This window comes from Xenia sp. Carnegie-2017, unplaced genomic scaffold (assembly GCF_021976095.1).
Source record: "Xenia sp. Carnegie-2017 unplaced genomic scaffold, XeniaSp_v1 HiC_scaffold_3, whole genome shotgun sequence".
NCBI classification, from domain to species: Eukaryota; Metazoa; Cnidaria; class Anthozoa; order Malacalcyonacea; family Xeniidae; genus Xenia; species Xenia sp. Carnegie-2017.
The window spans coordinates 3,592,184-3,604,313 of NW_025813493.1; the positions used below are offsets into that span (position 1 = coordinate 3,592,184).

Genomic DNA, 12,130 nt, shown 5'->3' on the forward strand with positions numbered 1-12,130 from the left:
TAGTACTTGCATAATAAAGACTACATATATATGCAATATTGTCATTTGAAAATTTTGCTAAATATTTCATTATATTTATATCATCTTCTAGTTATAAATCTCCCCGCTTTGTTTGCAATATCTATTTGAATTCTAAACATTAGGCTTTTTTAATTTCAAATGCTATCTTATTCTGTTACACTTTAATAGACTTTCTTATCGTAAAATTCATCATTCAACGTGCGAATCAGGGAATTGATAATTTATCAATTTAAAGACTTTGAGGCTTTGACAAATGATATCACTTCAAAGTCGAATTTTCATTAAGGCATATATCAGACAAACTTCTTCATTGGACGGCGTCTTGTGCGTCGTCTGAAGTCTGAAGCACTACAAAAACAATAATAAATATGCGTTAATTTTGGCCACTTCAAATGCGTTGTCAAATGACTTTTCATCTTTGTCATTTCTGTAACATAATACCTTTCCTTCGTAGTTTGTATGTATACAAATATAAATGAAGTATTTGCATGAATACAATTGAAGAGTGGTTGAACTGAAAACCGCGATAAGAGTTTTATTGTCTTCGACAGATGCTTAAAAAGGGCAATAGACAGCTAGAGTATTTCATGCGATATATTAAAGATTCAAAATTGTTGTTTGCGAAACGAACATAAACAAATCGCGATGTCTAAAGAACATATGTTTCATGTAATCTACGTGTTTATCATTTGCTCTTTGTTTCATCAACTGATGATGCAAACATCCAAAGCACAAAATAATGACAAGATATCTCGTTTGCGGAGCTTCATAAACCAAAAGGTAAGAGCTTTTCTTTTAGATTATCAAACTTCTACTGAGTGAGTTTCTTGATGGTTAATCGGCATGTTGAATACATTTTAACATCCACTGTTGTGCAAACTATTTTTCATCAATATAATATATGCTTTTTAACACGAGGCTTTAAAGTTTACCAGTTCGGTTTGAAGAACTGATTTATTGATTACATCGCCTCCCATCTTTAATCTTCTTGCTTTACTGTGAATATTTAAGATAAACTGGGATTAGATGCCTGTTATTAAAGGTTTCTAAATAATAAGAACCTGCTTTGAATGCTTATGATATTTTCCGGATGAAAAATGCAACTCTAGTCTAACAGGGATTCAGATAACAACTGGCAACAGTTGATTTTCACTACGTTCATACCATATAGTTGGGGAAATGTATGATGGCGGAACTTACTTTCAAAATGTTTACATTGCTTTGGTCTATGTCGCATTTCATTGGAAATGCCCTGAAACTTCACCAACAGCGCAAATCGCTATATAAATTTTTTTACTATGGCAAAACTCTTAACTTCTCCGTCAAAATTATTTGATGAATGAATGAAGCACGTTATGGGCTTCCATTTGCACACCAACAATGTACTAGAAATAAGGAAGTGACGACATCTTAAACATTGAACAGCATTTTAATTGATTAAATTCAAATCGTAATTTTTTTGCTCTCGCATTACGAGTTTAATTCATGTGTCGTCTAAAATCAAACCTATATGAACATTACGATAACAATAAAATCAAGTCTAGAAAAATTGACAAAGGAATCAGGAATCGAGCTGCATAATTGAGCTCAGAAACAAGCTTGCTGAATGACTCAGGAGGTGGGTCGCGAGCAGTTCGCTATTCGCGAAACTTATTTTGGCCGGAAGAGCAAAAATAGAGTCCAGTCCTACCCCTCGCCCTATAGCAAAATTCCATGCTCGATTCAGCATGGAATTTTGCTATAGCGATAACTGCATCGTTATGATTTGGCGACACGGCACTAAAACGTACAGTAATACATCACGCGCGTTAATCTTGAAAAGAAACTTCAAGGCTTTAGCTGGCTTTAGTCTAGGCTAAAAACAAATACACATTGACAGGTCGTAAAGATTAGATGCACAAGACGAACGAAAGAAAATCATAAATTTACGTACAGACAGACCTGACTGACGAAATGCATGACGTTTAAATATCTTGAGAAAACATACACTTTAAAGTGTTGTCCGCATTTTACACTACATCCTTTAGTTTCACGAAAGTATTGTCATGTTCCTTGTTTGATTCATTTAGTTAAATAGTTCGCTAGGGAATTTTCTTTTCCAAGTTGTTCTAGTTGTTCTGGTATATAACAAAGTATGACATGTTTATTTTCAGGTGCATTTGCAAGTAAAACTGAAAAATTAAAAGGAATAGACTTTAAAAAAAATAAATGATAGCCTCCCCATACGTTATATAAATTCAAATTGTGTCCCAAAGTATACGAAAAGAAGGAAAAAATGTTCTTGGGCATCTTGTAGCTACTAGAAAGCGTTTTTTGCTGTTTTTATAGTATACGACAAAGACGAATACTTTACACAGTAAAAAACGCTTGTCTCGTTCGACAGACTTTTCCATGGATTGTAAGTATAAGGATATTAAAATTTTAATGTGTTTTTTTTGTGATTATTCCACAAGGGCAGCGAAAGACTAATTTCAATATGCTTAAAATTTCACCTCAATTTTTTTATGTTTATGATTCTGATTGATTAATCTTTGCATCAAACTCCCCGTGTGAGACAAAATCATGATTTAACAGAGGCGACGTCCCTTATGTATGGCGGCTCGCCGGAAGAGCGCTTGTCTGCAAATGAAAAACAGCTACAAAGAAGGAGTGAACCATCTATTCAATGCTAACCATTTCGATGATGCTAACACAATGGAATATATGCTACCCTTGATTATTTTAATGAAAGACTTATCTTTTTTCAAAATAAAGAGTAGCTAAAAAATCGTAAGTGAGGTGGAAAAACCTAAAACGAACATTTTAAGAATTTACAAACCATTTCAGATTGCTATAAACACAAAGTATCAGGAAAAGGATTTAAAATCGAGAAACATGGTCTCAATGTGACGTTGAATTGTACTAAAGATGGTGATTGGTGGTCAGCAGTTATCAAATGGAAAAAACCAAAATCTCAGGGTATGGGTTAGCATGGGGAAATAGTACATGAAGATGAAAATTAAAATAGATGCATTGACTATTGGCATCTTAATGATAGCGCACATAAAGCAATCGTATTAACTTTTTAATCACAATATTTAAAAAATTGTTCTGCACAAATAAAACTTTAAAGTGCACATGAATTGCAGAAACATTATAAATGATTGTAGTTATTTTTAGCTGGAATGGATGATTGCGTTGGTTACGTAGTAAGATGGCAAAATTATGAAGAAGACGACTTATGTGCAATTATTGATAATGAGGTACACTGAATGATTGGTAATGTATGTGCATGATGGCAACAGATAATAAGTTGTACTAAATAATTGATAAGATAACTGTATATAACTGAAAAAATTAAAATTTCTCGTAATAAAATGAAAACAAAATAAGTAACAAAGATTTTTTGATTTTGGGAGTTACCATTTGCTTTGTATGACAATTTTCAAATGAGTTTTCATTGCAGAAGAAATTTTCATTTCATGATGTTAAAATATCAAGTCTCCTCAACTGATTTCCTGATAAATATAGCATAAAGAGATTACACTGAACAAATGAAAACTTCATTCACCGTACTATGACATTATTTGACCATTGATATAACTTTTGTATTTTAGAACATAACAACTTATACAATAGACTCAACAAAAGAGTGGGGACAAAATGAAGAAGGAGACGACAGTTTATATTTTATAGTAAGATCATCATTATTTTTATCTGTGAAAGTAACGTATTTCAGAGTTTATCAACTGATCAAATGATCTCTTGTGAGTCTCGTTATTAAATGCCTTCATGGAGAAACGGCCAAAATCTTACGAAGCATTTTTTGTTAATCATGAAATTAGCCGATAAGAGTTCGCCAATGCCAAATACCTCCGTGTTGTCTGACTAGTGACAATTCTAAGCAAATAAAGGATAAAAGCTAAAAAATATCTTTATGGTTTACGTTTATGATTGATCTTGATAATTTGTTTCAATGTTGCTCACCTTGAAACATTTTTCTTTAGCTGAAGTATTGATGTGTTTTTACTTTGAATATTGAATTGAAATATTGATGCAAAATATTTAATTTGCATTAAATTATTTAAATCTTACTTCCGTGACTAATTTCTGTTGCTTAAACTTTGCTAAAGAAGAGCTGTGAAAGTATAGTATTTATAATAAATATTCAATATTAAAGTATAGATGATGTGCAGCCATTTTCCTGGGAGTGAGAGAACAATGGAAATTTCGCCATGTTGAATGAGATTTGCCTTGCCCACCAAGGATACGTTAAATACTTTCCTAATGATGTATTTGCTAGTCCTACGTAAAAAAGTTCTGGAAGATTTGAATAGCTTCTTTCCCAAAAGTTAGCATGATCTGAATTTTTGTCTAATGTCATCAAAAGATGGTTACATCCTATTTACATTTCATTATATCTTGGGTTTACGTTAGAATTTGTAAAAGAACTCTATCAGTCATTGTTTGAAAAAAATTGAATGTTTTTGTTCTCATTAGGTGTTTGCACTTCCCCTTGCAAATGTAACGAGTGTATATGAAAATCGTGTTTTAAATGTAAAAAAGTCATGTCTTGGTAAGTTCGAGATTGCTTTTTTGGCAAAAACATAAATGGTGTGCACAAAAAAAATTTATTTCAAATGTTTTCGTTTCACTAATTTTTTTTCAACACTATCTTTTTTTAAGTCCTTTCTCTACTTGGCCTTTATATATTTACTAATAGATTCTAATCAAGATTAAAATCTGGTGAACAAAAGTTCCATTTTTCGTTTATCAACTGTTAATTACTGATGTTGGTTATTTATTTTGCGAATATTAAATCATCCGGTTGTTCATAGTTTGTATTTTAGAAGTTTATGGGTTTCAAATGAAGTGTAGACCCTATTTCATTATCGATGAGTTAATCTTCGTCACCAAATAATGCAGATCTGTCTGATGATAATATTGCTCGCGTTCTATCTTTTATAATATATGATAATCAATCTAATAATTAGAAAATATTTTGGTATTTAATAATTTTGCTATCATTTTTTGTAGAAAAAAAGTTCACAACTACACACGATACAACTTACGAGCAATCGACTATTATTTCTGAAGATTTAAGCAGAACAGGTAACATTTGTTTTCACAGCAAAGTTGCTTGGCAACATTGCCGGTTTGTTATGTGAAGAAAAATTAGTATGAGAACAACACTGCTTATTGACAAACTATGAACAGCAAGACAGCAAGTTGCTATTTTTCACGACTATAACTTTTGAAAGATTTTATAAAAAAGGTTTTTATTTGCCATGAAATCAATGGATGTTCGCTTGTTGATAAATGAACCAAAGTTAAATTGGAGTTAATGGAGAAATGAATGAAACAAATGTATGAAATATTTTAAGGTTCATGCAAATCACTAGTAAAAAAGCAGTGTTTTTTGTTAAACTTTTAACTATCCTGAGATCACTTGTTGATAAAGTGAATGGTTTAAACTGTTAAATGTTTGTATATATGAGAATCGTAAATCAGTCAATAAGTGTAACAGTCAATAACTGCCAATAAGTGTCAGCTACTGTAACCGACAGGCCGTTATTTTATAAATATCCACAGACCTGGGATTAAAATGGTATTATACAGGTCTTTTTCTTTCAGGCATGACCACAGATAAGCCAAAGATGAGCAGTGAAGCAACACTTTCAACGAACGTAGACAATAATAAGCAGTTAATATATCGTAAGCTGCTTTTTATTCCTTAATAATGAGATTGTAGGTAGAAAGGATAAGCTCGTTTACGGTCAAAATTCAGAATGTTGTAAAAACACATTTGGACTAACAAAACGTATTCGCTGTTAGCAGCAAGACTAGGATGTTTTCTGTGTTAATTTGTTAAAGATTGACTTTGATTAATGCAAATTAACAACAAGCAGAAAAATTAGTTTTTAAATTTTATAAAACATGTGAAAAACATCTTGCATGGCATTGTTAACTGCAATAGCACATTCCTAATGATTAAGGTCATTTGACAAGGACTTCAAGCCAATTCTGTTTCAAAAAAATCAGTCTGACTCAACTTAATATAAGAATAAACACACCCTTCCCAAATTAACGTTCCAGCGATCGCCCTGCAGCTCGTAAGTACGCAATGCGTTTCAACTTTTCTTATTTTAGGAGAATCTCAAAACATTGAGAGCTTGATACCGCATATTATACGAAATAAAATCACAAAATTAGCTTTAACTTTTTCTATAGCCCAAATCTATGCAAAAATTGTTGAATAAATTATGCAAATTGTCTAACTGTAAATATATTTACTTCAGGTTCCAAAAAACCAGTGGTGAATAAAGTAATCTTCTCTATCGTGATGACATTTGTTTCGCTTCTCATTCTTGTCATCGCCGTTGTTTTGTACCACAAGAAGAAACCATTTTCTTGTCTTTAGCAGGAGGTAAATTGTTCAGGCTTAAAAAATTTTAAACCAAAAAGTAAGATCAAAAAGTTCAAGTTTTCAGAATGTAACATACCTGTGGAAGATTTGAAAAGATACTTTGGATACTCGCACGATACCAAAAAAATTCTTTCAATTATTAATTTATGTTTCCATCTTTTTAATTTTGATGTGTCATGTGTGTCGTATTTGGGTTTTAGATTATAATATCCTATAGCAGCTCTTTTTTTGTAAAACAAATTAACCATCTTAGTATAGTATAATACAAAAGGCTATTTCGTTCGTCAAAGTTATTTATTGTGCAGTCAAATATTTATCATTTCACCACAAGTTCTCTTATTTAAGCATTTATTTTGTAGATGGCTCAAATTTCCTTTCGTACCATCCGGAAGATGAAGAAGAAGCAATCACTATTGCAAAATGGCTAGAAAAGCATGATATTGGTGTTGTGATTGACAAATTTTGTTACATCAAGTACAATCACACTCTATGGAGCGATCAACAGCTAGCCAAGGCTGAGAAGACAATTATGATTGTCACTCCAAAATATTTAAAGATATGCATGCTTCATCAAAAAGAAGACACAAAAGATGAATACATGTCCAACAGCAACCGACAAGTCTGCAGTGAAATCCGTCTAATACGAGATATAGTTATTTCGGAGCGCTTTAAGTCAAAAAAAATTATTGGAATTTTAATAGATGTCAAGTCAGAAGATTTGCCTCATTGGATGTCGAATTTATCGCTTTATAATTATCAGAAAAGAAATGGTGTGGATGTGAACATCTTACAGTTCTTGAAATCTCATGGCAAATAAGCAAATGAAATTGAAGTTTTGAAATGAAAAGAATAAAATTTGTGATCATGAATTTTGATTTCTCTGAAGTTATGATCGTTATATAGCTTTATCGCTAACAATTACAAACAAATTTACTTTATGACTAAAACATTTTACTTCATGATCATGGCAGTTGCCACCATCGTTTTCACTTGCTACATTGAATGTAAATATGTGATTATACTTGATTAAGCTTTTTACAGAAGTAAATAACGTAAATAGTCAATTGCAAAGCTATCTTGACATTAAATCAAACAATGTATATATATTTGCTAATTTTTTGAGATACTTTGCTTACTTTATGTTTCATGTATGGTATAACAGTTTTTCATGTGTTTTTTTATTGGTATTGTAACTATATAAAACATGTTATAAAACATAATGCATAACTATATAAAGCGTTAAATATATAAAACATTTTTCATTGGTATTGTAACTATATAAAACAGTGTGTTGCCATGATTTTTCTCAATGCAATTAGCTGTAATCTCGAATATTTATGATTATATAACACATTTATACTGTTATTGAATGTAATTCTTACATGACGTCTGCTTCACATTTTGCCATGATTTTTTCCCAGTAAAAATAATAGCGATCACGATTTGTATAGTTTTATAAGAAACCCCTTGTTTAACTACTTCATTATGAAACAACAAGGCAAAGTCATTAGTCATATATAAGTCAACAATGTGCTTCAAGCAGCTATGATACCTGGAAGAAAGGCATTAAAGTCCCAAACTGCTACACACAGACTGTCATCATTGCCATGTAATCAGGAAACTTCCTTGATTATTTACAGTAATTTCTACACCGGCAGTAAAGTAATGATAAAAACAAAGACTTTGTGGCGGTAACAAATCTAAATATTGCCTTGAGAAGTTAAACTGAAACCCAAGAGTTCTAAAAACTAATAGAAATTAATTGAGTTTGATAATAGAATTGCGTTTCTATTAGTTTCTATTACAACTCTTGGGAACTGAACTCAAAATTTTTCGGCCATTAACAATGATCGATGTTCTTCAATGCAAAATAAGGATGATGAAACGCACGAGCAACTTCAACGTGCACATGAATGTTTCACGACTAAATTTGTGAGTGAAGTATTTGGTCAAATGTAGGAAAATCATCATGTTAAGTAGTGCATGTACATGCCTTACAAAAGTTGTGAAAATTGATCGAGACTCATTTTGCATAAAGACGTCAAAGGAAAGTGTAAATATCTACAAATCACAACGCAAACTCACTATAGTCATTCTTGCAATTTCGAATACTATGTATGCAGAGATGCAATTTGCTCCTATTTCAAAGTTCTAGAGCTGTAAAATGACATGTTAACTTTCTCCTTTGTATTCTTGAATACTTTTAAGGCACGTTACTGGTCCCTGCAGAAAAAATCTTTGAAACAAGTACATCTAAATGCCCTCAGTCTTCAGTTTTCAACTTAGGATAAGCTTTGGTAGCATTCTCGTTTTTATGGGTGGTTTACAAACAGTAATAAATCGTAGTTATGTCATAAAAAAAGAATGCTTTCGAAACATATCAACAATTGAAGTTAGAGTACAACCTTGTGACTTTTTTTTGTCTATGCAATATATCATTGGGAGGTTGAAAATAAAACGTATCGGCGTCATACAATTATATTGAAGGTCATCAAAATTTTAAACATTCCTAAGTTAAAAACATTATTACCACGACAACTTAAGTCACACTTTTGTTTTATTCCTATAATTTATAAATTATTTTTATTACAACAAAAAACGTGTGGAAATAATTTTAAGCTTTTTCCAATTTCAAATGTTTCTTGAGAATCTGTTTACATATAATAGATTAATGCAATGAATGAGAAATAACAGAAATCAGAAAATTAACAAATGTTCTGAATTTAGCGATGTCTTAATATGGTACAGATATCATAACTTCTTTCCAGTGCTGTAGAACTAAATTTATCAGGGGGCTCTCTTGACGTTTTTGTCAATAGTGCCCTTTCAAAATTACCCATTTCAAAGGTAGAAGGGGGCTCCTCCCCCAAGCGCCCCCTCACGTCTACAGCACTGCTTCTTTCATGTCAAAAATATTGTAAGTATCCACAACAAATAGAAGAAAGGCGGGAACATTTGTTATGAAAGAGCTATAACACGTTGAAACGATATAATTAAAATAACATAAACAACATTGTCACTTAAAATGCCAGTGATAGCTCATGAATCTTAGAGGCAGCGATAGAAAAATAGAAGGAAACGTAATTAAAAAAGCTCTCCATTGAAATTCATTATGTTTAATTTCATGATTATTTTATATACACAAAGACTTTTCGTTTTGTGTGATGTAATAATAAAGCCAACCTGTGTTTTGTTCCTACAATGCAAATAATTCTGTGCTCAATTAAATGGAAATAATTTCTAAAGAAATGAATAACAGTTTTTATGAAAAATTTACATTGTATGTAGGAGTAAAAGATCGGGACTGATGTGAACTACATTAAACATTTAATATAACATTTTGTAACAAAATAATAAATTGTAACAATTCTATAAACCTTCATTCATATAAAAATGGCAAAATTGTGAACATTTTCAATTTTTCGTGTTTAAATAGAAATTACTCGAAAGAAAACACTTCTGATAATTAACATTTTTTATTTAATTTCATACAAAGCAATCAGCCAGTACAATATTAAAAACAAGAAGTGCTCAGGAAACATTTCCTACGCAGCACTTCTAGTCGTTCACTGTCAAAGAATGTCGACATTTCCATGTTAATTTTTCCCTCTCAAGTGGGACTGCGTGGGATGATAAGCGAAGCTATATATAAAAGGTATTGCTTTTCAAGTTGTAGGTATTAATGTGAGTTGTAACAGCTTCTATTCCGCTAGTTCTGCGTTATTGAAATCAAACTGTAATTTTCTTATTTCATTTATAAGCTACGAAGGATAAACAAGTACAGCAAAGAGAGGTAAGCATCCAAACAAAATACACATACACCATAATTAACAACTTATGAGTGCCATGTATTCATATTTATGCGTGTATGTACGTTATATTTTACAGATATATAAATCTTCAAAATGAAATCCCTTGTTCTAGTTGTTCTCGTGGTACTAATAGTCATTCCATGTGCGCATTCCCTCAGTTGTCTAAAATGTGACCCTAAATTAGTGAGATGTCGAACCATTCCGGAGCTAAAATGTAAAGGTGGCCTTACAGCAAATGTTTGTGGGTGTTGTGCTGTATGTGCAAAGATAAAAGGCGAGAAATGTGGTGGTCCATTTGACATAAATGGAAAATGTGACTGTGGGCTTATCTGTCGAAAAAATCGTCGTGAGGTTGCACAAATAGGAAAATTCAACGCTTCTGGGAGATGTGTGCGAAGGTTCTTTCTTAAACTTTATTTTTTGTTTATTGAAATTTTTGTGGCGTTTTTTCTACTGTATTGTGTTGTTCATTCGCGTTTCCGCAGTGTTCGTCTTTCAAATAATTTTTTCTTGTCTAGCGATTTATAAGTATTGTTTTATACATTCAAATTGTCTTAGCATTAATAAGTTTTATATGTCTGTGTATAGTTTATCGTAGTATATCTAAAACGCTCCATACAGTTCACCTGAACTTTGGGTGTTTCACTTACAACATTATTTTGATCAAGCTCACTAAAACTTTAGAAATATTATGAACTATGCGGAATATATTCAAGAATGCCAGTAAATTCACTTGAATAGGATAATTGTTTGCGTTATTATGGCAACCATGTCTCATATTTTTTTACACTGTCTAGATGAACCATGCGGAAATATTCGAGAATTCCAGTAAAGTACATAGATGCTTGAATAGGATAACTGTTCCGTTGTTATGGCAACCATGTCTCATTTTCTTTTACACTGTCTAGCTTTAAAAGAATTGAACGTTTTTTGCGTGACGATTATTATTCATCATGTTTAACATTGAAGGAATTTTATAAATAATTTTTTGTGATGTTTGACAATTTTGCTTACATGAAAACTTATTTTTAGATTTTGTTCTATTTTGTGTATGTTTTAATTTTTGTTGTAAGGAACATCCACATGAACTTTTACAACAAAATTTACGGGAGGAAAAACGAGAAACTTTTCACTAAAGTCAGCGTAGCTAGGTGTTTCTGTAAAAAATCCACTCGACATGAGCACAACATGCGCGTCACTAGTCCCCTGGTTAATAACTCCCTTGTTAAGTGGTAGCTTTATGTAATAGTGTTTCAACATGTAGTGAGCTTCATAGGTAAACTATTGTGTGGCTTATAAAGTCTATGTTGTATGCACTGATCATCAATATTGACCTTAAAAGCATTTCTTTTTTATTTTAGAAGAAGAAAATTTTCCTATTAAAGCGCATGCATACTTCAAGCAGTTTTGCTGTAAATTTGTGATTGGATAAAATAGATGTGATATGGTTTAACAAAATGGTTTGTAGTTGTTCCATGCTGATGATAGTTATATAAAACACTTTTATAGGATGTAGAAGTTTCTCTATATATATAGTTTCGACTGCAATCTATTTTTAAGAACAATGAAATAGCTATCGATGAATGAATAATAAAGAAAAGTTAAGAGTGCATAAACACTGTGGTGCTTAAAGAATCATTGTCAACCACAATGCAACGCGCGCTCAAATGATCTTTGTTGCCATTTTCTTGGTTGAATAAATCTTACCCAAAAGCTTTGTAGCATCAAAGCGAAATTTAGCTACAGAACCATAACGGCTAAAAAATATAATCACAAGTGTGTCTGCAGATGACTACTGCAAAGCTTGTCGAAACGTCAGTCAACATCAACATCAATAGTCCTTTACTAACCTGAACGTTCTACATCAACAAACATGTAATCTCATTTTCCG

The 12,130-nt window shown here is 31.7% G+C and overlaps 1 protein-coding gene and 1 long non-coding RNA gene across 2 annotated transcripts; both read left to right on the forward strand.

Annotated features, from left to right (window-relative positions):
* Positions 1–468: 468 nt before the first annotated feature.
* Positions 469–7,792, forward strand: LOC124454612. The gene is made up of 10 exons (XM_047005396.1): positions 469–801; positions 2,350–2,419; positions 2,848–2,979; positions 3,181–3,263; positions 3,618–3,695; positions 4,501–4,576; positions 5,038–5,112; positions 5,635–5,715; positions 6,300–6,427; positions 6,787–7,792. The coding sequence occupies exons 1-9, from the start codon at positions 667–669 to the stop codon at positions 6,419–6,421; spliced, it is 852 nt and encodes a 283-aa protein (XP_046861352.1). The 5' UTR covers positions 469–666; the 3' UTR covers positions 6,422–6,427; positions 6,787–7,792.
* Positions 7,793–9,967: 2,175 nt separating this feature from the next.
* Positions 9,968–10,342, forward strand: LOC124454442. Its single transcript, XR_006951453.1, has 3 exons — positions 9,968–10,082; positions 10,189–10,220; positions 10,316–10,342. It is a non-coding gene; the product is annotated as an uncharacterized LOC124454442 (long non-coding RNA).
* The last annotated feature ends 1,788 nt before the right edge of the window (positions 10,343–12,130 follow it).

Bases quoted from the DNA above. Each gene is read 5' to 3' on its own strand.
- LOC124454612 (XM_047005396.1), top strand. From the start codon at position 667: ATGTCTAAAGAACATATGTTTCATGTAATCTACGTGTTTATCATTTGC. The intron at 802-2,349 runs GTAAGAGCTTTT...CTGTTTTTATAG, and splicing joins GGAGCTTCATAAACCAAAAG to TATACGACAAAGACGAATAC. The intron at 4,577-5,037 runs GTAAGTTCGAGA...CATTTTTTGTAG, and splicing joins TGTAAAAAAGTCATGTCTTG to AAAAAAAGTTCACAACTACA.